Source organism: Lipomyces japonicus (assembly GCF_038497905.1).
Source record: "Lipomyces japonicus strain CBS 7319 unplaced genomic scaffold V1514scaffold_21, whole genome shotgun sequence".
NCBI lineage: Eukaryota > Fungi > Ascomycota > Lipomycetes > Lipomycetales > Lipomycetaceae > Lipomyces > Lipomyces japonicus.
The window spans coordinates 203,114-226,445 of NW_027117833.1; the positions used below are offsets into that span (position 1 = coordinate 203,114).

A 23,332-nucleotide genomic window follows, 5' to 3' on the forward strand; every position below is an offset into this window, starting at 1 on the left:
ATAATAATAATAAATATTATAATAGTTATTCAACTATCTTCTATTTTTGATGACTGGTCGTCACTTTCGTACTCAGCTAATGGCCCGTTGGCAAGGTAATGCTTGATTTTGGGTGCCCATTCTTCGAAGGGCCTGTTAGAAATTTCCTGATGCGGGATAACGTTCTTGCCCAATTCCCAATCTCCTTGTTTCACTCGAGTGAGTTTTACGACATGGGCCTTTGTACCTAAAGCATTTGCCAAATCGTGAACTAATGAACGGATATACGTACCCGAAGATACCGTTGCAGTGAATTCAAAAACGGGCGGTCTTGTAGAAGTTGAAAGCTCGGGCGCGACAGGCTCAACAATTTTGTCATCGCCAGCCTTGTTGTCGTCGTCCTGGATCTTGCCCGAATCTTCCTTTTCCTTGTCTTGTTCTTCTCGTTTGCTGATCAATTGCTTGGCTCGCTCGGTCACGTTATCCAATGATTGGCCAAGTTGATCGAGTTCAAGTTGCGCGTACTGGTTTCCGAGCTTGACCAATTCGTTCAACCCGGCAGCTCGAAACACGGCTTCTTGATCCTTTTCTTGATCAGTGGCATCTCGAGTAGGCGCGACGTAAGCGTGATCAGTGGTTAGTGTGCCAAGAAGGTTGAGATCGTAAATAGTGACTTTTCTGGGTGAAATCGCACGCGGCAGAGCTTCGCTGTTGCGGGCGTAGTCGTAAAGCGCGGTACCGCCGATCTTGATGGCCGAGTAGCTTAGGCCAGAGTTAGTTGAAGCATTCCAAGGCAAATGATAATAATAATAAAATACATTGGTGGAATCTGGTAGATTTCGCCACGGAAGTTTGAAAGAATGGAATCAATCTTCTCCGTAGTGATGTCTTCCCACGAAGCGCGCTCCATGATGGCACCCTCGCTGTCGTACGTGGTTGTGGATGATCCAAGTAAAGCAATTACTTGGTAGGTCTGAAAAATTAATTATATTAGTAATTTACTACATTGTCTTGTTCTGGTTTTGGTTGTTAATGAGTTCTCTTCTTACCTTGGCGGATTCAAGAAATTCGGTCAATCTTTTCGTGCCGCCGTTGATTCCCAAAATTAAAATGCCATCCGCACATGGATCAAGAGTTCCGCCATGACCAATTTTCACTGGTGGTAATCTTTTCCGCTTGCGATATTTAAGTTCCTTGCGGTCGATAAATGATTTATCCTTGGCCAACAAGTTTTGCACCTTGACTACGTACTTGGCGGACGTGATGCCGGTCGGTTTCTCGACAGCAAAAATGCCTTCCATTATATTTGATGGAAATAACAAAGATCTGGAGTCAACTTCCGGTGAAGAAAACAAGGAAAATAATCTATAGGCGGTGCGAGAACAATTGCGAATCATTCAGCTATTATTAATTGCAATCTAGTCGAGTATACCGATAATTTGGTCTTAAAAAAATCACATTTCCCGTTCAGGGGCTTTGAGTCAACAAACGCTTATTACTAAGCAGGGGTTTGTACTATAAGTTTTGCGGCCCAAACAGGAAATAAAAATGCACTTTGCCTATTTTGTACATTTATGCCGCCCGGCGTAATTGAAAACTAGATTTTGCGACATTCGAGGTCTGGTAAATAAACACCCCCCCTGGGACGTAATAAATACTATTCGCTTGGATCATCGAAAATTTTTGATTAGTCCCGAGCCACGATAGCGAGCACGACTGCACACGCAGGAACTGAAGCGAAAAAAAAAATAAATAAATAAATAAAAGTTTTACGGATTGTTATTGGATTTGGCCCTCGTTGTTGCATTACTGTTATTGGATCTGTTGATCCTTTGCTAGATGCAATAGTGGTTGCTACTACGACGACTAAGAGTACTACTGCTACCGCTCTTGCTACCTAGTTCTTTGGTACTTCATAAATGGCATTGGCTTTTCCTGCCAGTCAGCCGAAGCACCTTCTGGACGGGTTGACTGAGTTGTTCAACCACGACGTGTCTGCCTCCGGACTCCGGCCACGATTCTCTCGCTCGTTCGTACCGACCCCACACTGTTTAATCACATATGGCAATCATGCGATTCCAACGATTGCGTTTGTCAGAGCACTTTTGATTCATGGTTATTCACGGATTTCATTGGCGGTTGAACTTTGGCAAAGGTTGCGGTCATTGGCAGGCAAGGACCTGGCCGCCGTGGTGGTGGCAAGCGTAACCGTCGAACATGACGATCATAATCAGGACTGCTTGATTTATACTGCGAATGGCATGCCGTGGAAAAATGCTGCCAAAACTATGCATTCTTCCGAACCGCTCATGCGAGTAGCGTGGTCTTGGGCGGAGGAATACTACAAGTATATGATTTTATCCTGGTATCTCCGTGTTCCGACCGCTCAATCTTCAGGATCCTATTCTGCGTCAAAAAAAATTCAACGTCTTCAACAGCTAGTAAGCCGTGATATTTTTTTTTTTTTTTTTTTTTGTTTTTTAATTTTTTTTAAATTTTCGCGTTTAGCCCGCTGACAATTTTTTTAGTTATATCAAAGGGATAATCCAAACATACCAAACTTAAACCCAGGTCATGGTTTACATGATGGCACAAGCAGTTTGTCAAAAAGAAACCTGCCAAACTCAAGATTACAAGTAGCGCATATAGTTCCGTACTGCGCAAGGTATAATCCACAATTTATATCGCTTCTTATTCGGTTTTCTGGAAATGCCGTGAGTTACTTAACCATGAGTGAAATGATTAACTCAACTGCAAATGCGCTTTTGATGGATTCTTCTGCTCATGAAGAGTTTGATTCATTCTTATACGGAATTGAACGCGACAATACGAATAGCACGAGCCCAAGATATTTCATTAGCATGGTCGGCAACATGCATTCCCGTTCAGGCACAGTTCACAAGGACGTTGAAGTTTTTTTTGGTTCTGGAACAGTGGATTCTACTCATCAATTACCATCGGCATTGCTATGCAACATTCATTTGGCAATCGCGCGGATCATTAAATCTTGCGACGCGCAAGCCGCGCTACGAGATATTCGTCACGACGAGATTAGAATGAAATCTGAACCCATTAATAGTGAATGTTTTGTGAAAGCCGGCGCCGCATATCTGGAACGCGTGCTTATGAAATTTCACGTTTGTGATTTGCAATCTGATGATCGCGAACTTTGGTATGCTTCTGAAGAAGGCGATGATGACGATGATGATGATGATGATGATGATGACGATAATGACGATAACGAGAACAATGACAAAACGAACGGCGTGACTTCGTTTACTGTCGATACGGAAGGATATTCTACCGTTAGTACAATCGGTAGCAAAAGCAATACATCATGAAGTTCAAGCTAGGATTTTTTTTTGATGACAATTTACGAAACTCCATGTTATTTTTTTTCTTGTACATATTTCGATTTTTTTGCTACGACAAGTTTTTTTTTTCTTTCCTTTTTTTCTAGTTTTTTGGTTGCATTAATTGCAAAGAAAGCATTTTGCATTTTTTTGGGATAATTAATCATGGTCCTATATTGCTGGACGGAGTTTTAACAATAAAAACAAAATATTTATCTTTTGTATATAGGTATAGGTCAGATGGATGATCAGGGCAAGAAACTAGCTGTAGTATAAAGAAGGCGATTTCCCTGTAGTTCGGTTCGGTAAGTTACTGATATTCAGACTTACAGGTTTATACATGTAAATACTTAATTCTATATTACATCGCTTCCGAGCCTCTGCCGTTCTCAATAAGGTTTAAAAGACTGATTCGAATTTTTACTTTAGCAACTACACATTCCACCGCGCTTCCGAAATGTCTAACACCGCTATTTCTTCAACTCTTGCTCCTGCCGAAGTGTCCGCTCAAGTCGCTCTTGCCAATGACATCGTCCAAGCTTCGATTAGGAAAGGGCCTAGACGTCCCGCCCGTTAGATGGCTACTAAGGTAGCTCCTCCGGGTGCTATCGAGATACCATCTGGTGGTAAAGACAAGATCTTGAAAAGGTCTCCCGTAACCTCCGGGACTATACCTCTCTCAGGATGGGGTGAATTAGATCTGTCGTCTCACCGAAGAGACATCCTTCCTCAACACACCGTCAACTCTAATCCGTTCTTTGATATCGTCGACTTCGTCTACATATACATGTACGAAGGGTTTTCCAACGCATCGAAACATATCCCGCTTTCCCTATTTCGTTACTACTGTCAACTCCTCTAGTGGCATAGAGTATTGTTCCTATGCCGTTCAAACGCCGCCGTCCTCTCATCGATAGAATAGGATGCTTTCTACGTCTTTGACAGTGGAGAAGAATTTCAGCTCCCTGCGCCCCTAGCTCAATACCTTGCGAACATGGTGAACTTCACCGCAGGCGGTGAAACATTTTATTTCGAAAAGCTTAGCGGCCAGTTTTCTTGCATCTGGGCTTCAGAAGAAGTAACTGTGCAAAAGGGATGGTTGTCAACCACGACCGGTATCGTCGTAGACGACTGGACGTCGTTTTGGCGTTATGCAAACCTTCCCATCTTTGCTGTTTTCGCGCTCAGCATCCAAGCTGAGATCGCGAATTTTACCAATACCGATGCTCCCACATTGGCTCACATCACGCCTATCGTCCCCGGACAGATAGCGGAGCAGACGTGCAACATCTGTGGCTGGTATCAACAGCGTGTTGATGTAGCTCACTTGAGCTGGCGTTAAAAATATTCTCTACTTGGTCCGACCACATCCTATTCCCGTCGATAGCCAAACGGCTTTCAACATTTCGACTTCTACCCTTAAGTAGGTTTCAGACCGATTAGCGGGTATTTCTGAACTAAAATTACACGGTTCAAACCAGCTGACTCTATCAAACCAGAGAAATGCGAACCCATCGCAATTCCTCTTTATGGATCAATTCAAACGCGACGCCTCGCTCGGCACCCGAGATGCCGTCTTCAGCAGAAAGGGTTCCCTCAACACCGATTTCGCCATTTTAGCTACAAGATGCGACGCGACAAGCAACTCGCAATCAATGAGACAGGGCGAACCTGTATATGCCTTTCTCGTTTCGACCCCTGAATCTTCTTTAGAGATTCAGGTCCCAATGGAAGAGTTAACGTCCCAGTAGGTTGGCACGACAACATGAACGATTCGTGGAACTTCGGTTCCTCATCCGCTCAGCTTAACAAAAAACGGTTCTCTACCTATGATATCGTCCGCTCTGTTGGCCTTGACGCATCCGTTTCGTTCGTTCATACGTGAATGTACGCCTCGGCATCTCTTTCGATCTTTTCATCTTTTCCATTTTCAAACAAAGTCTTAGCGCGCAATACGCATTGTAAGTTGTCTATTCAATTGCATGCATTTTATTTTGTATTGTATTGTTATTGGTTAACAAACTGTCCGCATGTAGTCAACTGGGTTAAATTGACATACAAAACCTTAATCTTTCATGTCCTTTCTCTTTCTGCGCTTGACGAGTAATTAGTACGAAACAGATTTTTAATTCACCGTAGCTAACTGTTCTACGATTACTAGCAATTTCACTTTATATAGTCGAGTTGCAGACTATAATCTAAATATTATAGAAAAGGTGTTAATTCTTTTTTAGATAATGATGATAGGACTTGAACCTATAATCTTCGGGCATGAGACGAGAATTTTACCAATTAAATTACATCATCTAAACTGACTTGCGATAACCTGTATCTTGCTTAACGAAACAAGCACTATATTCAAGCAATAGTAAAAATTATTAATATTTTTATTTCATTTTACTCAAAAGTAAACAGGTACTAAATAAGATAGCTAGTTATGGTTAACTATTACAGTGTCCTAGTTAAGATAAAAATACTATAAACTAAACTACTCAGTCGTAAGTCCGGGTAACAGCTAAACACAATTTGCAATATATTTTAATTTAACTTGCCTGCGACAAAATCATCTACTGGTATCGTTAAAGCTTTAAAAAATGATCACCAAATATTTCACAGAAATTCTCGTCCGGTTGGATCCTTTATCAGGAGGTAAATTTTTACATGTTATTTTGCTTGCTTACATATAAATATGCGAAACTGTGAACTAATTGAGTCAAAAGGCAAGACCGCACGTGTCTTTCTTTCACTTCTTCCGCCTCGGCAACGAAACCAGATCAAGTTACGGACAGAATTTATTAGTGCAAATCAACCAAATGAACCTATTATTAAAGTTACTTATAGTATGTTGATTGACATTATTGCATAAGAAAGACGAACAGAATACACTTAGCTGTATCGTTTTTTTTTTTTTGCTTGTTTGTTTGTTTGTTTGTGGAGTCATAAAAACTAATTAATGGTATAGAGGATGGAAAGGTTGTCGAGGTTAACCCTGCTAAGTTATCGGTTGCGGATGCAGTTGAAGAATTCGACCGTCAATCTCGGAAGTTGCTTCTAAAAGAAAGAATTGAGGCATGAGAAACTATAACTTAGAACTGCTACTGGCTGGAAAGTTACCAATTTGAACACGAAGTAGCTAGGCTTACACGAATTTAACAACATATCCCCCTTTTGTCTTTAACAACTTGTATTATATTCATCAAATAAACTATAGGAAAAGTAGATCAATATTTTGCATAGTTGGAGATTTGCTCAGTCGTATAATTTAAATCACAATATTCATGACGTTTAAGGTATAAACACCCTGACACTTGTGTTTTGATATGATACAACGATTTGCCAATCCAAAAAAATCATGAACCAAAAAAAAAAGACCAATTCCGTATATTGCTGATCAACAGACAAATGCCTAAACGGAAATTGTCATTAAATGAAGGTTTACAAAGAAAGCACGTAAAGCTTTTCACTGATCCGTTCCAGCGACTGATAAGCGATGAAACCACACTGCACATCTTTTCATATTTAGAATGCTCAGATCTGACCAGATGTTCCAGGGTTTGCAAAAAATGGAATCAGCTAGCCAATGATCGACATGTTTGGAAGGATTTATTTTACGGACATTTTATAAGACCTTTTACTCAGCGGGGGAAGACGAAAACATACGAAGAACGTAAGCGGCTTTGGGTTAAGCAAACTAGTCATAGTCACAACGCAGAAGAAGGAGGAAAAATAGATTGGAAAGCGATTTACAGGTTGAAGTACAATTGGCACAAGGGACATTGCTCAGTTGGGTCTATCAATGTGCCCATGACAGATCCATTATCTGACTTGGGTAAAAGTGCGACATCACCTGCTGCGCCAAGGTCAGAACAGCCAAATCTGTTGGTAAGGTTTAAAGGGAAAGTGATTTTTACTGCTGATGATAAATATGGATTGCGATCTTGGGATAAGCAGGGGAATTTATCTACATCTAGCAATCTTCCCCAGAAATTTCTTGATGAGCAGTCCGTCGAACATGCATACGGGTCGCCAATGACTTTACATGTATACACTGAACGGTCGTCGACTAGGATCAATGTAATTGTTGGATTTCGAAATGGTGGATTTGCAATATATAACGTGTCAGCTTCGAACGCTTTTAGTCTTGCTTATGTTCACCCACCAACCGGGGTTGGAATTAAAGCTTTAGCATTCGAGCCTCCATTCTTGGTCACGTTGACAATCAATAACTCGATTGAGATTTTTCGCGTGCGCGAGGAAAACATGTTTTGTGCGGAATCAATAACATGCATGAATTCACATGCCGGCGTGCTGGAACCGATTACGTTGTCGTTAAGACGAACGGGGTTGAAAATTTATGCCACGGTTGCGTTTTCGCATGCGCATCTCAGTGGATCATTTACGGCCACGTTACAAGAATTTGAGCTCGAGCCTTCAAAGGGATTGACAAAAATGAGAAGCGCAGGCATGGTGCCCATGTTTTCATACAACGTGCTCGATCAGGAACATGAGATCCCGCAGGCCACGGCGGTGTCGTATTCGCATCCGTATTTGATTACTTCGCATTCCGACAACACGCTAATGTCGTATCTTGTTCGCAGCACAGATTCAGAATTGTCGATCGGCAACCCGACCCGACTTTGGGGTCATACCAGTCGTGTGGAAGACGTTGAAGTTAGGGACCGAGGTAAGGCGGTCAGCATATCGAGAAACGGATACGAGATTAGAGTGTGGGATCTTCAATTGCAAAAATTTAGATTGAACGAAGCAGAGAGCGTCATGTTGGAAATTCATCGTGACAACAAAGATGACATCGACGGTGCGATTGCGAGCAACTGCGGAGGTGAATTGGTTGGGTTTGATGATGAAGTCGTAGTCATGAAGCAGCAAAGAAAGGATGGTAGGGCTATTTTGGTGTATGATTTTACCTAGAGTTTTTTTTTTTTCTTCGGTATTTTAGGAGTTTACTGGACGTGGGAGGGTCATCATGACCTTGCATTTGTATGCTGTCAATAAGCAGTGTTAACAATACATATGTATGCAACATATGTTTTGAATGTTATGCTAAAATTGTATCGAAAATCGTTGCTAATCTGTCATCATAGTGCTGCCAACTGAGCGCGGCTTGTGGTGGCTGATTTAGCCCGGTGCTGCACTTTGTGTTGCAGCGCCAGGAGGCGGCCATTCCGTTAATCTATTTTTTTATATTTTTTTTGGATATAAAAGACCACAACTTTGCCTTGTTGTTTGCTTTCATTTTTCTCAATTGCTTTTCTTGTGGTATTGAACGTTATTGGCTACCAAGATTTTGTAAGCTTGTGAATGTGGGCCTGAGTGTGAGCGTGAAGAGTGTATAGTATATAGAGATATATATTATATGGTATTAGACCATACCTTTTGCATAAATTGCATATAGATAATACATAGCCATCTGTTTGATATTTGTTCGGTACCTGTTTTACAGCTTTCAGCATTGTCGGGCATTTCTACTTCTTCAGCCATGTCGTTCCCGCCATCTTCCTCGGAGCCTGACGGCATAAGACGTCGGCCAAACATTTTTTCATTCTTGTCATTTAGATCACCATCAGCTCAAAATAGCGAGCCAGGCTCGCCTTTGTTTGGTAGTTCAGCTGCTGGAAGTTCGGGATCAGGATTGTTTGAGAAAGAACCTTTGTCGAATTTTGGTTACGGTGCGCCTTCCATTATTGAAGCTGCCAAGAGCAGAATTGGCAAGACCGTAATCTTTATTTTGGTTGTCGCGTTTGGGTTCTTGTTCTATTTCAGTCCATCGTCTTCTTCTGTCTCACGTTTTGTCGAAGGTAAGCCGCTGGTTTTTTTTTTTAATTGCGACTCCAAATTGACTTTGAAGGAGAACATTCATCCATTGGCCATGCTACCGACTCCTTGTTATTGAACGCGTCTGCTCCGGGTGTTTGCTCAAAGTCTTACGACGGCAAGAAACCTATTACTCAGTATGCGCTCATGGTCGATGCTGGCTCTACCGGTTCTCGAATTCATGTTTACGAGTTTAGCAACTGCCAGGCCACACCTGAACTTGTTCGTGAAGTTTTTGAGATGACCAAACCAGGTTTGTCAAGCTACCCTAATGATCCACAAGCTGCGGCTGAGAGTCTTGATCCTCTTATTGAAGTCGCTGTTCGTGAAGTACCAGATGACATCAAGGCTTGCACTCCCATCGCAGTGAAGGCCACGGCTGGTCTCAGAATTCTCGGTCAAGCTGCTAGTGAGAAGATCCTTGCCGCCGTGCGCACGCATTTGGAAACCAAGTATCCTTTTCCGGTTGTTGCTGGTGATGGTGTCTCGATCATGGACGGCAAGGATGAAGGTGTATATGCCTGGATTACGACCAATTTTTTACTTGGCAATATTGGTTCAAAGGAAGACATTCCAACTGCTGCCGTGTTCGATCTTGGTGGCGGATCCACCCAGATCGTGTTTGAGCCCACTTTCCCGGTTTCAGAAGCCGGCGTGCCCGAACAAATGACTCATGGTGATCATAAGTATGACCTGAACTTTGGCGGAAGGCATTTCACGTTGTATCAACATTCACATCTTGGTTACGGTCTTATGGAAGCTCGCAAGAAAGTTCATCAAGCTGTTGTCCAGGCAGCGTTGGAAAAATCAGAAACCATCCCCAAGACGCTAGTGAACCCTTGCCTGCCGCCTAAAATGATTCGCGAAGTCGAAGTGGAACTCTCGGCCGACAAGAAAGTTAAAGTTAACATGACTGGACCGGCCGAGCCGTCATCATCACAATGCAGGTTTTTGACCGAGAAAATTTTGCAAAAAGAAGCTGCATGCACGGTTGCCCCATGCTCATTCAATGGCGTACATCAACCGTCATTATCTAGAACATTTGCTAAGGAAGATATCTTTATCTTTTCTTACTTTTTTGATAGAACGTATCCACTCGGCATGCCGCACTCGTTTTCACTTTCTGAACTTCGTGATTTGACTTCACGTGTGTGCAAGGGCCAGCCTGGTTGGGACAGCTTTGCAGCAATTCCTGGAGCGTTGGACGAACTTGAGGATCGCCCAGAATGGTGTTTAGATTTGAATTTTATGGTGTCAATCCTTCATTCGGGTTATGATATTCCATTAGATCGCGAAGTTAAAATTGCAAAGAAATTAAAAGGTAATGAATTAGGATGGTGCCTTGGTGCATCACTGCCATTGTTAGATAAAGGTTCAGCTGGGTGGGAGTGCAAGATTAACCAGATTAGTTGAGTAACTAATTTTTAAACTGATTTTTTTTTTGTGGGTGTGGGTGTGTGTGCTGTGTGTGTGTTTGTGTTGAGAATATGTCTCTTGCTTCTGTATAACATCATATCTCATGACTTTATTTGCCAAATATTAATTCTACGTAAATTCACGAAAAAATATTCTATTAAGTGTTCCTCCCCTTTCATTTAAGCTTTCTTCGCTTATCACGATACAGTATACTAGCTTGCATCCTGTAGACTTTTATCAAGTTGGCAGCTGATGCTGCATCCTGACCAACATATTTGTCAACAAGATCAAATACTTCAATGACAACTGGCGTCGGTGGACCGACTTGGATGCATTTTTTGACAAATTTTTGAACAGAGAAACTGAATCCAAGTAGTTTACCAGTTTCATGGAGAACATGATCGTGATGAGCCAAAATGTGACTGATCCAGTATTTGGCTAATAATTCGACAGGAGTTGCAAAAATCTCGGGATTACTTAATGGAATAATGTCAGCTGAATGATTGTCCTTTTGAACCTGACCAGAATTAAAACTTATTCGATCTTTGTTAACTTGGTTTGTTATTCGTCGAACGCAATGCAGTAGAAAAGAATCAGTTGTGGCCTGACTGAGAGACCGAAGTACGGGTGAAAAAGTGGAGATTGTAACTAGACATGCTGCTTGCGCATTAGTTTCGGACGCAATACTGTTAATATGGTGCTCGATGAACTCAGTAAAATTTTGAACTGCAATGTCAGAATATTGCTGTGATATTTGTGATAATATTTTGATCTGTTTCCGGCCTTCGGCCGATCTACTGAATTTGTTGTCTCCAAACTCTGGTTGTACAACTTCAACCTCCGGATCTTCATTTTCAATATCTATTTCATGAATATTCACCCCATCTGTATAAGATCGTAACGCATGAGAAAATCTTTGCTTTAATATGTCTTTCGGATCTCGAATTCGCGACAATTCCACGTCCCAATATTTCTCTTTTAACCAGGCTACCGCTCGTCTTGCGCCGGTTCTGAGCGTACTTAAAGATGGCAATTCTTCATGCGTGCATTCATGTCTTAACTCCACAAAATATGTGGGTAATCCAATTTTGGTGGCCAGCAAATGTAACGGCAGTGCGAACTGCGAAGTTTGATAACTGTCCAAACTGCCATTGACAAATCGAATCAGCGCAGACGAGTACGCAAGTCGAAGTGCAAACGACTCCGTATATTGATTATCCAAGATCAAGCATGATTTCAACAACGCAGTACATTCTACTGAGAACGGAACATTTCCTCGAGAACTATATGCCTTGACCTGAAAAAAAAATTAACGAAAAAAGAAATTTCAGCAAAATTAACCACCGTGTCGGTTGATAATAAAACGTACTAATGATAATGCTCGAGGAACATCAGACTCGGATTCATAAAACCATGTATACAGGTCCTTAAGATCTTGGGCAGTTCTGTATGGAACAATTCTTGGATGCCTCGACATGTGTTTTCTAACGAATACGAATAGTCCATCAAAAAGGGCAAAATCAAAACTCGAGGATGCCGATATGGGTTTTAAGGTTTTTCCGGCTCTAAACATCATCATTGTTAGACGGTCTTCACGCTGCCGCAGATCTGATTGTAAATATCTCAGCTCGGCGGCTCAAGATTCAAATTTCCAGAATTCGTTCAAAGTAAAAAAATCTAAATATCACGATGGGTCTTCCAGAGCAGCATTTTGATGCACAGGATCGGCCGGATGATACCGCTTCGTTATCATCTACTGACGATCAGCATGGAGTTGAAATCATGATTGATCCCGCATATCAAACCAGCCGTCGGCGTCGAGCTTCCTTAGCCGGACCTCAGGATACACTATTGGGTATGCGCAACAAGACTGGGTGTATATTGCACAATTTACTTGATGCGGAGAGAGACTCTCGCCAGCAGTCTCGATACATGGTAGAGAGCGCGATTGGGGAAGAAGACGACGATGACGACAGCAGCGTTAATGATAACGGCGATGGCAACAGCGATCGCCAAAGCGACGGATATTTGGATCGAAAAGATTACATTTTTGCGCTTGATAAGGATTTGCCACTAGATACTCCAGGAAATAATCGTCGCCGCAACTTGTTACCTGGTGGTAATCTATGCGAACGAGAACGAAGACTTAGCAATATTGATGAACAATTCATTGATGCGAAGGGCAAACTGGCCGTGCATGAATTACCGAACAGTACTGGGTACTCTCGACTTTTATCCAAAAAGCAACTTGCCGAAATGGCATTTAGCGTAAGAGATCTGAGTAAATATCTGGGTACATTAAAGATCAAGATTCGGGTGGTCAAGGTTTTGGTAATCACCAAGATTTGGGATTCGGCCACCATTGTTTCTACATACGAATTGGTGAACTGGCTTCTGGGATTACAGATTGATAATAAGAAATATCAAATTTATGTGCAAGACACGTTAAAAGATAGTAAGGTTTTTAGAGCCAATGATATCGTGGGCGACGATCAGTCTAAAAAGGACAGACTGCGCTACTGGACTCAGGAATTGTGCGAGGAACACCCTCAGATGTTTGATCTCATTGTAACGGTACGTTGGGTTTCTTAAATTATTTGCATGATAAGCTAAGTAAATTAGTTGGGAGGTGATGGAACGATATTATACGCCAGTCGACTGTTTCAACGCATCGTGCCGCCTGTGTTGAGTTTTAACCTGGGAAGTCTCGGATTTCTTACAAAATTTGACTTTAATCACCATCAACGGATCGTGCGAAGGCTAATTGAAGACGGCGCGGTCATTTCACTTCGCATGCGGTTTGAATGTACGATTATGAAGTCCAAGCGGAATAATCAGGATCATGAGAATCAGTTGGAGCCGTTGAGGGAATTGTCGGATGAGATTTTAGATATCGTGGAATGTGAAGTAACGCACAAGGTCGACAAGACTTACAGTATTTTGAACGATATCGTCATTGATCGCGGTCCCAATAGCACAATGTGCACGCTAGAAGTATTTGTTGACGATGAACATTTGACACTTGTTGAGGCCGATGGATTAGTGATTGCTACTCCGACAGGTTCAACAGCTTATTCGCTCTCTGCCGGCGGCTCCTTGGTTCACCCGGATATTCCCGGTATGCTGATTTCACCAATTTGTGCTCACTCGCTTTCGTTTAGGCCATTGATCATTCCGGACAATATTGTACTCCGAATTGGCGTTCCTTACAACGCGCGCACTTCCGCATGGTGCAGTTTTGATGGCAAGGACAGGGTCGAGTTGCAACGTGGTGACTACATCACGGTAAGCGCGTCCAGGTTCCCGTTCCCGATGATTCAAAACCGGCATATTGGAAGTGATTGGTTTAAGAGTTTGAGTGACACATTGTCTTGGAACAAGCGAACAGCGTCACAAAAGGCTTACGATAATAAGTAATGATTAATTAAAGGAGAAAAAAAAAACAATAATTGGTTTTATGTTTTTTAGTAATCGTAGAATCCCTTTCTGGTCTTTTTGCCATGCCAGCCGGCGTCCACCATTTTCTGCAATAAAATTGCAGGCCGGTACTTGGAATCTCCAGTTTGCGTGTGCAATAATTTCATGATTGCAAGACATGTATCCAGTCCGATAAAGTCGGCAAGAGCTAAAGGGCCCATCGGCATGGCGCACCCGTTCTTCATGATGTTATCAATATCTTCCCGCTTGCCGATTCCAGTTTCAAGACAGATAATCGCCTCATTAATGTAAGGAAGTAAAATTCGATTGGCCATAAAACCTGGCGCGTCTTCACAAACACTTGGTGACTTGCCCATTTTCCTGACGAATTCAATTGCCCGTTGTAACGTGTCAGATGATGTTTGCAATCCAGAGATAATTTCCACGCCTTTCTGTACCGGTACCGGATTCATAAAATGTGTTGACACAACCCTGTGCTCCGCACCTTTGGCCGATGCCGCAATCCTGGTAACCGATATGGATGACGTGTTCGTACTCAGGACTGCATTTGCAGGCGCAATCGTTGAAATTTCAGAGAAAATGCTTAATTTTAGTTGTTCAATTTCGGGAACTGCTTCAATTACAAAATCAGTTTCAGTCAAGCCATCGTATGACGACGATGTTGTGATCCTGGATTTGATGTCTTGAGCATCTAATCCTGATATTTTGCCTTTTTTAACATTTTTTTCCAACAGCAAATCTGTTTAAGAATATTAGTCTCCCCATGCTATTAATATCTAAATATATTTTAATATATATATACCTAAAAATTTTAATGCCTTATGTAGTACAGCTTCATGCAAGTCAACTAATAAAACAGGAACTTTTGCATCAGATGCTGCAACCAATGCTATCCCAGCGCCCTTTCATATGACTCAGTACTGCATTTCCAATAAAAAAAATCTAAATCTTGACTTTCCAATTAATTCCGCACTTACCATCTGACCGGCACCTATAACTGCTAGTTTCTGCACGCCAGTTGATGTAGTAGTAGTACTACTACTATTACTACTACTACTGGTAGCAGCATTAATACTTTGGAACCGAACCTGTGATGGAATACGTAGTCCTGTTGCTTGTCGGACTAGGTGAGAGCTTCTAACTAGCATAATTAATCGATTAAATTCTTCTATTTTGTTTTATCACCAATATTTCTTTTCTTTTCTTTTTTGAATGGTAGGATTTTGGAAAGCAACAGTTCTAGTCGTCATGGTTCCCAATGATCCATTTCCCCCGCATTATATTATTTATTATCTGCGAACGCCGTTCAACAATATACTTCTCACAAAAAACAACGCGCATGTGACAACCACCTACCTGGCCACTGTTTGCAAGTTTTAAATCTCATGAAAAATAGGTTTAAAAACCCAATTAAAATTCACACTTATTATACACATGAATTCTTTCTAATTTACATAAATGTTCACAACAGTGAATAATATCGCACTTGCCTCCCCTAATTATTTAAATAATACCCTGTCGCATAAAATGTCTCAACGATTTATCTCATCGACGCGCCTGACCTATCGGCATACATTCTCGGAGCACTAAAAAGAGTCAACAGGTTTGAACTAGTCACATATCAAAATCTTGCTTACATGTTCATTGCCATCAATTCCTGGAATAACAGTTTCGCTGCATAAGGAATATGAACTTGATATATATTTGTCTTGTTTTTACAAGCACGGCATTCAAACTGGTTTGCCTTCAAATTGGTAATAACCGACATTAAGCCACACTAAAAAAAATAATACTGTTAGTATGCCAATAATATTGGAAAGATAGAAAAAGTCACAAGCCCCAATTTCTTACAATTCCACAAACGTGAACTCTGAATGCGTCAGATGCTTCAAATAATCGTTCTTTCAAAAATGCCGCAGCTCCGTGAGCAATCATACAATCACGTTCCATCTCTCCGAAACGTAATCCACCATCTCGAGATCTACCTTCTACCGGCTGCCTGGTTAAAATCTGGACCGGACCACGAGCACGAGCGTGAATCTTGTCATCTACCATGTGACGCAAGCGCTGATAATATGTCGGGCCAAGGAACACTTGAGCCATCAATTTCTTACCAGTATGCCCGTTATACATAACTTCAAAACCTCGAGAGTGATATCCATGCTCACGAAGAAGCTTTGACACAGCATCCACAGTTACGTCTGTAAATGGCGTAGCATCACCTTCCAATCCGGACAACGAAGAAACTTTGCTAAGCAAACATTCAATCAAATGAGCGACAGTCATACGAGATGGAATAGCGTGCGGATTAATAACTAAATCTGGCACAGTGCCTTCTGCAGTAAACGGCATATCTTCGTGTCGATAAGTGATACCGATAGTACCCTTTTGACCGTGACGAGAAGCAAATTTGTCACCAATTTGAGGAATCTTGGTAGTACGCATGCGAATCTTTACAAACCGAAGACCTTCGCCATTAGTAGTCAACAACACTTGATCTACAATTCCACTCTCAGTAGATCTCAATGGAGTGGAAACGTCACGCTTTGTATGGAATTGCGTTCTCTGACCAAGCTCTTCTGTTTCCGGTGCAATAGGTGCAGTCTTTCCAATGATAATATCTTCACCCGAGACGCGAACTCCTGGAGCAATCAATCCATCATCATCAAGCTTGTCATATGTACCATGCTTCATTCTTAACGTGTTTCCTCTCATTGGCTTTTCAAATTCCTCAACAACAGACATGCCAACTCGTTTTTCCTGATCCATATACGATCTCATAAACAAACTCCGGAAAAGACCTCTGTCAATACTACTCTGGTTCATGATAACCGAATCTTCCTGATTATACCCAGAATAACACAAAATCGCAACAATTGCATTTTGTCCAGCTGGAAGTTCTCGAAATTTCATGTATTCCATTGAACGCGTGGTCGCCAAAGGCTTTTGAGGATAGTATAAAATATTCGCCATCGTATCCATCCGAAGAGCATAATTAGTGAGGTAAACTCCCATAGCTTGCTTACCCATTGCAGATTGGTAAGTATTACGCGGGGACTGGTTATGATCAGGGAATGGTATAATACTTGCGCAAATTCCAAGGATCATACTTGGATGAATTTCGCAATGTGTCCATGTATGTGCATTAGCCAACGATATTTGCTTCACTCGATGCGACGGGTCAAGCTCATTATTAGCCTCATTATTGATCGATATCTGCCGAGACATTTCCAAATCTTCTGGAGTCATCGCGATCATTGCTGTTTCTTCTTCTTCTGCGTCAAGATATTCGACAATTCCGTCATCAACTAGTTTCTTCCATCCATAACGGTCTTCTTCGGTAGATTCAAAGTCTTCAATAAGTCTGTTAACATGGTCCTTTCTTAAAGCAAGCTCTCCATTTCTGGGGCTAGACTTGTCGTTATCAACAACAAACAAAGGCCTGCAAACACGTCCTGCGTCGGTAAAAATTTTGAATTCCTTTTCTCTAATATCACGAACAACCGACACTTCAGCGTCAATATGACCTTTTCGTCGTAAAGATCGAATTGTGTCAGTCAAGACACCAGGGTCTCTATGAGTCCCGATCCAAACGCCATTAACAAACACACGCGTAGCATTCGGAGAGGCATGTGGAACAAAATCTTCTAACGGCTCCATACCCCATTCCTCCAAAAAGAAAATGATTGGCTGAGACGGCGTGCCGACTGAAATCGAGGTCATGAGCGATAAGTTTTTAACCAACCCACACGCCTGTCCTTCAGGAGTCTCAGCGGGACAAACCAAACCCCAATGTGTGTTATGCAATTGGCGAGGCTTTGCAATCTTTCCATCTCGTCCGATTGGAGTATTTGTTCTTCTTAAATGTGACAGTGTCGACGAGAACGTATATCTGTTCAATACCTGTGAAACACCAGCACGTGACGACATCGCCTTTTTCTGTTCACCCCAATTACCCGTAGCAAGTGAGTATCTCAAACCATTTGTAATCGTGTTTGGCTTGACCGCCAAAGTAAGATTAAAATCTCTGTTGGTTTCAACACATTTCTGCATGTACTTGTAAACATCTCTGGTTAGCTTTTTGAAAAGAATTCTAAACAGATTAGCCAGCAATGGACCAGCAAGATCCAATCTCTTCTTTCCAAAATGATCACGATCATCTAATTCACGACGCTCAAGCACACACTGAAGCATTTTATGAACCATATAGCCCAAAAAGAACGCTTTTCTGGTTTCATAACCTTCGCTTTGGGTAATATGAGGTAACAGCTCTCTTTGCATGATATCTCGCGCATACCTTAAACGCTTTTCCTTGTTAATACCCATAGCAGTACCACGTCTGCCAATAAAATCGAGTGCAACTTCGCGGTCCTGAATAACAAATGCCTCTTCGATACAAGGTTTAAGCATTTCCAACATCTGCCAATCATTTTGATCATAGCAAATGTGTTCTAAAATATCACCGTCTGGCACTACTCCCAGTGCTCTAAACACGACGACTATGGGAATATCATTTCTGATATAGGGCAAAGTAGCCTTGATTGTAGCTCCAACATTTCTCTCACCCTTAGCGTAAAGCTTGATTTGCAAACTACTGATTAACCGCGATCCCTTTTCAATAGCTGATCTGATCTCTGCCAAGTATCTAACCGGTGAGGGCGCTGGTTTTTTGAACACCTGAACAATGTTTGCAGCGCTTCTCTCCTGAGCGATCAAAACTTTTTCTGACCCATTGATGATGAAATATCCACCTTGATCATATGGACATTCATTAACTTCATAAAACTCGTGCTCCTTTAACCACCTAAGCATGCAAAATTGTGATCTGAGCATGATTGGCACTTTGCCAATAAACACTCTCGAATTCTCCGAATCTGCTTCTTCACTCTCATTTGGATCAACTTCCCATTCCAATTCTTGACCTGGAATATCCACATCTTTCGAATACATAGAACGCTTTGACATTTCCACATAAAGTGGGGATGAATACGTTAAGTTTCTTAGGCGTGCTTCTTGCGGGAACATTGGATGTGTTGAACCATCGGCTTCTGTCATCGTCGGCCGTGATAAATAAATCTTTCCAAAAGTGATTTCGTATCGACGATTGATATCACCGTCCGGACCAACATGTTGTGCTGGCTTGTCTAGCGTTAACGTTGGTTCTTCAACCACCAACTCCTGGATTGTGGTTTGAATAAACTCATCAAACGATTCCAGCTGTTGTGAAACCAATCCTTTTTCGTTAAAAAACGATGAAATCACAGTCCAGCAATCCTCTGCCGTAATTTCTGAAGACTCATCGTATCCGTAAGGATCATCTGTATATTCTAAAAGCAAAATCACGTTAAAAAAACCTTTTCCAAAAATACAAATCAACGATGTTCGCCACCTTCAGCCATCGTGAATTACAAAATCAACCAGGCAAGAGAAAATAGATCTATGAACTTCTCTATGCACTCCTAACCACCGATTCAAATAAATGAATTGTATCGGGACGTGGAAAGGAGGAGCTCGATTAAATTGCGAGTGTTGTGTTTGACTTATAAGCGATTTGTACTTTCCTGTGCTCTTAAACGTACTGTGCTGACAAATACACAGCTGCCGAAAACTACGCCGCACCACTTTTAACGATTGCAACAGAACATTATAAATAATACTTATAATGTACAATTTGTAGGGATTATTGTTATTTAAAAAAAAATTAAAATGCGCTTTATTCTAATTCCTTGTAATCCCAAATATGCCATAGCCGTTGTTGTTTCAAACTTGAAACGATCCTCCGTGTTACATGAAAGTGATTAAAACATTAAACAGCTCCGGAGATAATACACCGGGACGCGTTCATAAAATTCACATGTACAGAGAAGTTCAGAGATAAGTAAAAAATCTATTATGCTTATGTCGTCTTAAACAATAATATGGCAATCTCTCCTAGATAAAAGTATATAAAGTGTCTGGTTTCTAAACATTATGGTTAGATCATAAATCCTGAGCCAGCGCAACAACAGGGTCATACCGTGAGTGACGAAACTTCCAAAATTTCGACCAACAATGCAATGCCAAGTTTGCCCAAACCGTTGATCAAGCTGAATACCGATTTAGAAGTCTTTTTTAAAATATTTTTTCTGCATCAATTAATGTTCGCTTACTTCTTTCTTAATATAGGCCGCAATATCCTATTACTTAATTAGATCAATGCGTTCAAAAACAAGCAGTAGCATTACAGACCTTCTCAATATTGTATTGTTCCATGGCTTGTATAGCTGTACTTGAGGTTATTTATAAATGATCTGTACAAGCAAATACAGATACGCTCACCTAAATCTATAACTACTCTTTGTGTTTCTTCGGGCTATATCGTTGTCATCGCGTTAACGGCTGTTACCACCTGCTTGAACGTCGCAATCACCATACCATATCTACTGACTTAATGACAGCTTATAAAACCTTTAGTAAATTTGATATAGCGGTCTATCAACCAAATAACAAGCCATCTACCTTTGCCATCCCACTGGACGCCAGCCGATCCGGCTTTTTCACTAGCAACTTCAGGCATTTTTCGGTACGACTTAATCGTATTTTTTTCCTACCTAATACCTTTAAAAATTAAATTAATTTTTGGATATTATCAATCATTCAACAACTTACTTCTAATTGGAAAATATCTCTCAATTAAGTTGAGGTATTCTAACAAAAGGGAACGAGATGAAATACTAACGCGTTAATTGTTGTATTCATTACCCGGCTTCAAAGATCCGGGGATATAAAATGTGCATTCGATATGGTAACTAGATGACACATGGCATCCAAGAGACGAAAATAAATCTCTAACTATAAGTACAGTCTGAATAATTAAGAACAATATATCATTTGGCTATTAGTGGATGGCGACAAGTCATAAACCAGCAATGTATATAAGAGTCAACTTGTATTGGGTGATTCATAATGGCTGCGTTTAGAGTTAGGGTAACCTAACTCTTAATTATATCATTTGCCATTAAAGCTCAATCAGGCGTGACGATGTTTATACGCAACACGAGATTTTAAATCGTTGTGGTGGCATACCTTGGGTAATAGTATTTTACAGGATTCATCTATACCGTTATAAAAATGACTTCTGATGAAAATTCGCAATCACCGAATGGTGGCGATAGTCAAACTGACTTGGCCGCGGCTTATCAAGAACTTGTAAAAGCTGAAAATGCGGCTAGTGTATGTACTTGTCTTGCCTTGGTGATTATTGTAGGTAACATGGAATTCTAACATTTTATGAACAAGAAACTCGAGCAGATGTTAGACAACATTGATAGCAAATTGGATGACATTCTATCCAATGATGCTTTTATTCAAGCTGAAAAGGCTTTGCGTGAAGCTGAACAAAACTCGAAGTAAACGAGCAGGATTAAAAGTTTTGTATACGCAAAACTTATAGAAGATAAACTAAATTGAAGTATCGTTTTTGGTACAATCTTGGGAGATTTCCAAGCTATAGAGACGGAGTTTGCATGGAATGCATGGGTTATATTGTCATTTAAAAATTTAGACAACTAATAGTTAATATTTTTACAATATTCGCATCAAATACACTATATATGTTATGAGATTAAATAATCTCCATTAAACTGATCCCTTCAAGTCAAGATCCGGTATTGACATTGCAAGTTGCAGAATACCTCTGGCGCGATCTTCATCACCTAACATTTGCTCCAGTTCAGCATAATCCAGCCATGCTTGAGGTGTTCTTGGAAAAACTTCAAGATATTTCTCATAGAGCTTCCTGCATCTATCAAATTCACGTAACTTCATCTCAAGCTCGATATAATTTTTAAATAATTTTGGTTTGGGGCACATGCCGATAGCCATTCCTAACTGTTTGCGCGCAACTATGAGGTTATTTCGGCGAACCTCAAAGCAAGCGTACATGTACCATACCTTGGCAAATGTAAATTGCTTGTGTGGAATAAGTTTTAAGCAGGCCTTATATACCTCTCTGACTTGTTCAAAATCTTTGGTGACTAACTCTTCAAAAATTGCGTATCGTATCCATAAGAAAATATACCTTCGCCAATGCCGCTTTTCCCTAGTCGGTGGAACATTTCCAATTGCCCTTTCGTAGATTTCTCTAATTTCATCTGGATTCTTCGATGATTCTTCAGCCAGTATAATATAGGCAAACCATGCATCATAGTCCTAGATAAGTTAGAAAAAAAACACACGTACACAAAGGCAATCAATATCATGCAACTTTACCCTTGGATTCTCGTTAATCTGATCTTCGTATTGAACCCTTCGCTTCTTGAAGACAACATCTTCTATTCCTTCACGATCGCCGAACTGCTTCTCGAAAGCACTATACTCTCTATACAACCACAAACTTTTCGCTCGGCTTAAAGTGTCAAGACCTAGATTATATATCTCTCTGGCTTTTGCAAAGTTTTTTTGTCTGGCCTCCCATTTGGCCCAGCTACCTAGTAGCTTCTCATCAATTTCATGATCTCCTGCTACTCGAAGTGTCTCCAATGCAGTCGAATATACTTCACGCACGTTATCAGGCTCACCATGCTCATCTTCAAACTTGGCCCATTTAATCCAATTTTCAGCTTGCGGATGAACAAAAGTAAACCTTTCAAAAATTGATCGTGCCCGCTCAAATTCGCCATAACGTTTCTCCAAATTGATATAACTCAACCATGCTTGTGGTTCTGGCCTCCATTCCATCCATCGTTCAAAAACCTGACGAGTTCCCGGAACATTGGTAAGAGTCTCTTCCATAGAAACGTATTTATACCATAGCTTATCCACCCGCGGAAGTAAGGTTACCGCACGGTCAAACAAGTTTCTTGCATGATTTACGTTTCTACTCTTGAGCTCTGCTTCCACATATCTGAGCCACAACGGAATGTGTGTTGGCTCAATTTCCAATGCTCGCTCAAAAATTGATCGTGCTCGAGCAAATTCCTTCTGTTCCAGTTCAAATTGTGCATACCGAATCCATTGATTGATATTCAGCCTATTCCGCCTCAGCGCATCCTCGTATTCCTTTCTTTTACGCCCTTGAAACTCATGAAGCTATTAAAACGTCAGCAAAGAATTCAAAAAAAAAGGCTTAGTTTAAAAATTTCGTACCTCTTCAAGATCGGCAATGCGTTGCTTTGGAACTTGCAACGACGGCTCTCGGCGTTCATATGCTTCACGTAGAATTTGCTCTGCTGAAATCTGAAGAGGCGCTGCCGCCTTATTTTTTACCCTAGGAGGTCCTCTTTCTCGATCACCCATATTTTTGTTGAACGTACTCAAAAAAATATCCGACTTCA

The 23,332-nt window shown here is 41.1% G+C and overlaps 12 protein-coding genes and 1 non-coding gene across 13 annotated transcripts; 6 read left to right on the top strand and 7 right to left on the bottom strand.

Annotated features, from left to right (window-relative positions):
* Positions 1-29: 29 nt before the first annotated feature.
* On the bottom strand, positions 30-1,280 carry V1514DRAFT_320269 (pseudouridine synthase; the record flags this gene model as incomplete). Its single annotated transcript, XM_066925993.1, has 3 exons — positions 30-741; positions 798-952; positions 1,029-1,280. 3 exons carry the CDS (start codon positions 1,278-1,280, stop codon positions 30-32), a joined length of 1,119 nt encoding a protein of 372 aa, XP_066783205.1.
* Positions 1,281-1,601: 321 nt separating this feature from the next.
* V1514DRAFT_307457 (uncharacterized protein) lies at positions 1,602-3,320 on the top strand (the record flags this gene model as incomplete). The annotated part of the gene is made up of 2 exons (XM_066925697.1): positions 1,602-2,420; positions 2,508-3,320. The coding sequence occupies exons 1-2, from the start codon at positions 1,899-1,901 to the stop codon at positions 3,318-3,320; spliced, it is 1,335 nt and encodes a 444-aa protein (XP_066783206.1). The 5' UTR covers positions 1,602-1,898.
* Positions 3,321-3,789: 469 nt separating this feature from the next.
* Positions 3,790-5,083, top strand: V1514DRAFT_342994 (uncharacterized protein; the record flags this gene model as incomplete). The annotated part of the gene is made up of 4 exons (XM_066929128.1): positions 3,790-3,904; positions 3,926-4,121; positions 4,278-4,650; positions 4,760-5,083. 4 exons carry the CDS (start codon positions 3,790-3,792, stop codon positions 5,081-5,083), a joined length of 1,008 nt encoding a protein of 335 aa, XP_066783207.1.
* Positions 5,084-5,567: 484 nt separating this feature from the next.
* Positions 5,568-5,639, bottom strand: V1514DRAFT_t56. The gene has a single exon. It is a non-coding gene; the product is annotated as a tRNA-Met (tRNA).
* Positions 5,640-5,892: 253 nt separating this feature from the next.
* On the top strand, positions 5,893-6,599 carry V1514DRAFT_331628 (mitochondrial 54S ribosomal protein mL53). The gene is made up of 3 exons (XM_066927714.1): positions 5,893-5,981; positions 6,053-6,172; positions 6,295-6,599. The coding sequence occupies exons 1-3, from the start codon at positions 5,927-5,929 to the stop codon at positions 6,405-6,407; spliced, it is 288 nt and encodes a 95-aa protein (XP_066783208.1). The 5' UTR covers positions 5,893-5,926; the 3' UTR covers positions 6,408-6,599.
* An 84-nt stretch (positions 6,600-6,683) lies between these two features.
* Positions 6,684-8,515, top strand: V1514DRAFT_331629 (uncharacterized protein). The gene has a single exon (XM_066927715.1). The coding sequence runs from the start codon at positions 6,735-6,737 to the stop codon at positions 8,259-8,261; it is 1,527 nt and encodes a 508-aa protein (XP_066783209.1). The 5' UTR covers positions 6,684-6,734; the 3' UTR covers positions 8,262-8,515.
* Positions 8,516-10,724, top strand: V1514DRAFT_307461 (nucleoside phosphatase family-domain-containing protein). The gene is made up of 2 exons (XM_066925698.1): positions 8,516-9,148; positions 9,202-10,724. Exons 1-2 carry the CDS (start codon positions 8,830-8,832, stop codon positions 10,575-10,577), a joined length of 1,695 nt encoding a protein of 564 aa, XP_066783210.1. The 5' UTR covers positions 8,516-8,829; the 3' UTR covers positions 10,578-10,724.
* A 31-nt stretch (positions 10,725-10,755) lies between these two features.
* Positions 10,756-12,057, bottom strand: V1514DRAFT_281200 (Las1-like-domain-containing protein; the record flags this gene model as incomplete). Its single annotated transcript, XM_066925064.1, has 2 exons — positions 10,756-11,877; positions 11,950-12,057. The coding sequence occupies 2 exons, from the start codon at positions 12,055-12,057 to the stop codon at positions 10,756-10,758; spliced, it is 1,230 nt and encodes a 409-aa protein (XP_066783211.1).
* Positions 12,058-12,836: 779 nt separating this feature from the next.
* Positions 12,837-13,997, top strand: V1514DRAFT_347705 (ATP-NAD kinase-like domain-containing protein; the record flags this gene model as incomplete). The annotated part of the gene is made up of 2 exons (XM_066929304.1): positions 12,837-13,154; positions 13,203-13,997. 2 exons carry the CDS (start codon positions 12,837-12,839, stop codon positions 13,995-13,997), a joined length of 1,113 nt encoding a protein of 370 aa, XP_066783212.1.
* A 47-nt stretch (positions 13,998-14,044) lies between these two features.
* Positions 14,045-15,166, bottom strand: V1514DRAFT_281170 (3-hydroxyacyl-CoA dehydrogenase; the record flags this gene model as incomplete). Its single annotated transcript, XM_066925062.1, has 3 exons — positions 14,045-14,757; positions 14,821-14,920; positions 14,996-15,166. The coding sequence occupies 3 exons, from the start codon at positions 15,164-15,166 to the stop codon at positions 14,045-14,047; spliced, it is 984 nt and encodes a 327-aa protein (XP_066783213.1).
* A 392-nt stretch (positions 15,167-15,558) lies between these two features.
* Positions 15,559-19,417, bottom strand: V1514DRAFT_347707 (DNA-directed RNA polymerase II subunit RPB2; the record flags this gene model as incomplete). The annotated part of the gene is made up of 5 exons (XM_066929305.1): positions 15,559-15,604; positions 15,656-15,795; positions 15,870-16,111; positions 16,133-19,336; positions 19,396-19,417. The coding sequence occupies 5 exons, from the start codon at positions 19,415-19,417 to the stop codon at positions 15,559-15,561; spliced, it is 3,654 nt and encodes a 1,217-aa protein (XP_066783214.1).
* A 290-nt stretch (positions 19,418-19,707) lies between these two features.
* V1514DRAFT_331640 (dynein light chain type 1-domain-containing protein) lies at positions 19,708-20,703 on the bottom strand. The gene is made up of 8 exons (XM_066927716.1): positions 20,667-20,703; positions 20,517-20,615; positions 20,433-20,455; positions 20,337-20,370; positions 20,247-20,281; positions 20,168-20,194; positions 20,035-20,104; positions 19,708-19,979 (listed from the first exon to the last, which is right to left on the bottom strand). The coding sequence occupies exons 2-8, from the start codon at positions 20,572-20,574 to the stop codon at positions 19,915-19,917; spliced, it is 312 nt and encodes a 103-aa protein (XP_066783215.1). The 5' UTR covers positions 20,575-20,615; positions 20,667-20,703; the 3' UTR covers positions 19,708-19,914.
* An 832-nt stretch (positions 20,704-21,535) lies between these two features.
* On the bottom strand, positions 21,536-23,328 carry V1514DRAFT_331648 (uncharacterized protein). Its single transcript, XM_066927717.1, has 3 exons — positions 23,145-23,328; positions 22,269-23,087; positions 21,536-22,208 (listed from the first exon to the last, which is right to left on the bottom strand). Exons 1-3 carry the CDS (start codon positions 23,292-23,294, stop codon positions 21,636-21,638), a joined length of 1,542 nt encoding a protein of 513 aa, XP_066783216.1. The 5' UTR covers positions 23,295-23,328; the 3' UTR covers positions 21,536-21,635.
* Between the last annotated feature and the right edge of the window lie 4 nt (positions 23,329-23,332).

Excerpts from the sequence above, each read along its gene's own strand:
- V1514DRAFT_331640 (XM_066927716.1), bottom strand. The coding sequence starts at position 20,574 with ATGCCTGAAGTTGCTAGTGAAAAAGCCGGATCGGCTGGCGTCCAGTGG. Across the intron at positions 20,195-20,246 it reads AACAATACAATATTGAGAAG|GATATTGCGGCCTATATTAA; the intron begins GTCTGTAATGCT and ends ATTAAGTAATAG. Across the intron at positions 19,980-20,034 it reads TGGAAGTTTCGTCACTCACG|AAACCAGACACTTTATATAC; the intron begins GTATGACCCTGT and ends CATAATGTTTAG.
- V1514DRAFT_331628 (XM_066927714.1), top strand. The coding sequence starts at position 5,927 with ATGATCACCAAATATTTCACAGAAATTCTCGTCCGGTTGGATCCTTTA. Across the intron at positions 5,982-6,052 it reads GTTGGATCCTTTATCAGGAG|GCAAGACCGCACGTGTCTTT; the intron begins GTAAATTTTTAC and ends TTGAGTCAAAAG. Across the intron at positions 6,173-6,294 it reads TATTATTAAAGTTACTTATA|AGGATGGAAAGGTTGTCGAG; the intron begins GTATGTTGATTG and ends TTAATGGTATAG.
- V1514DRAFT_331648 (XM_066927717.1), bottom strand. The coding sequence starts at position 23,294 with ATGGGTGATCGAGAAAGAGGACCTCCTAGGGTAAAAAATAAGGCGGCA. Across the intron at positions 23,088-23,144 it reads GCATTGCCGATCTTGAAGAG|CTTCATGAGTTTCAAGGGCG; the intron begins GTACGAAATTTT and ends ACGTTTTAATAG. Across the intron at positions 22,209-22,268 it reads AGATTAACGAGAATCCAAGG|GACTATGATGCATGGTTTGC; the intron begins GTAAAGTTGCAT and ends TAACTTATCTAG.
- V1514DRAFT_307461 (XM_066925698.1), top strand. The coding sequence starts at position 8,830 with ATGTCGTTCCCGCCATCTTCCTCGGAGCCTGACGGCATAAGACGTCGG. Across the intron at positions 9,149-9,201 it reads TGTCTCACGTTTTGTCGAAG|AACATTCATCCATTGGCCAT; the intron begins GTAAGCCGCTGG and ends ACTTTGAAGGAG.
- V1514DRAFT_331629 (XM_066927715.1), top strand. The coding sequence starts at position 6,735 with ATGCCTAAACGGAAATTGTCATTAAATGAAGGTTTACAAAGAAAGCAC.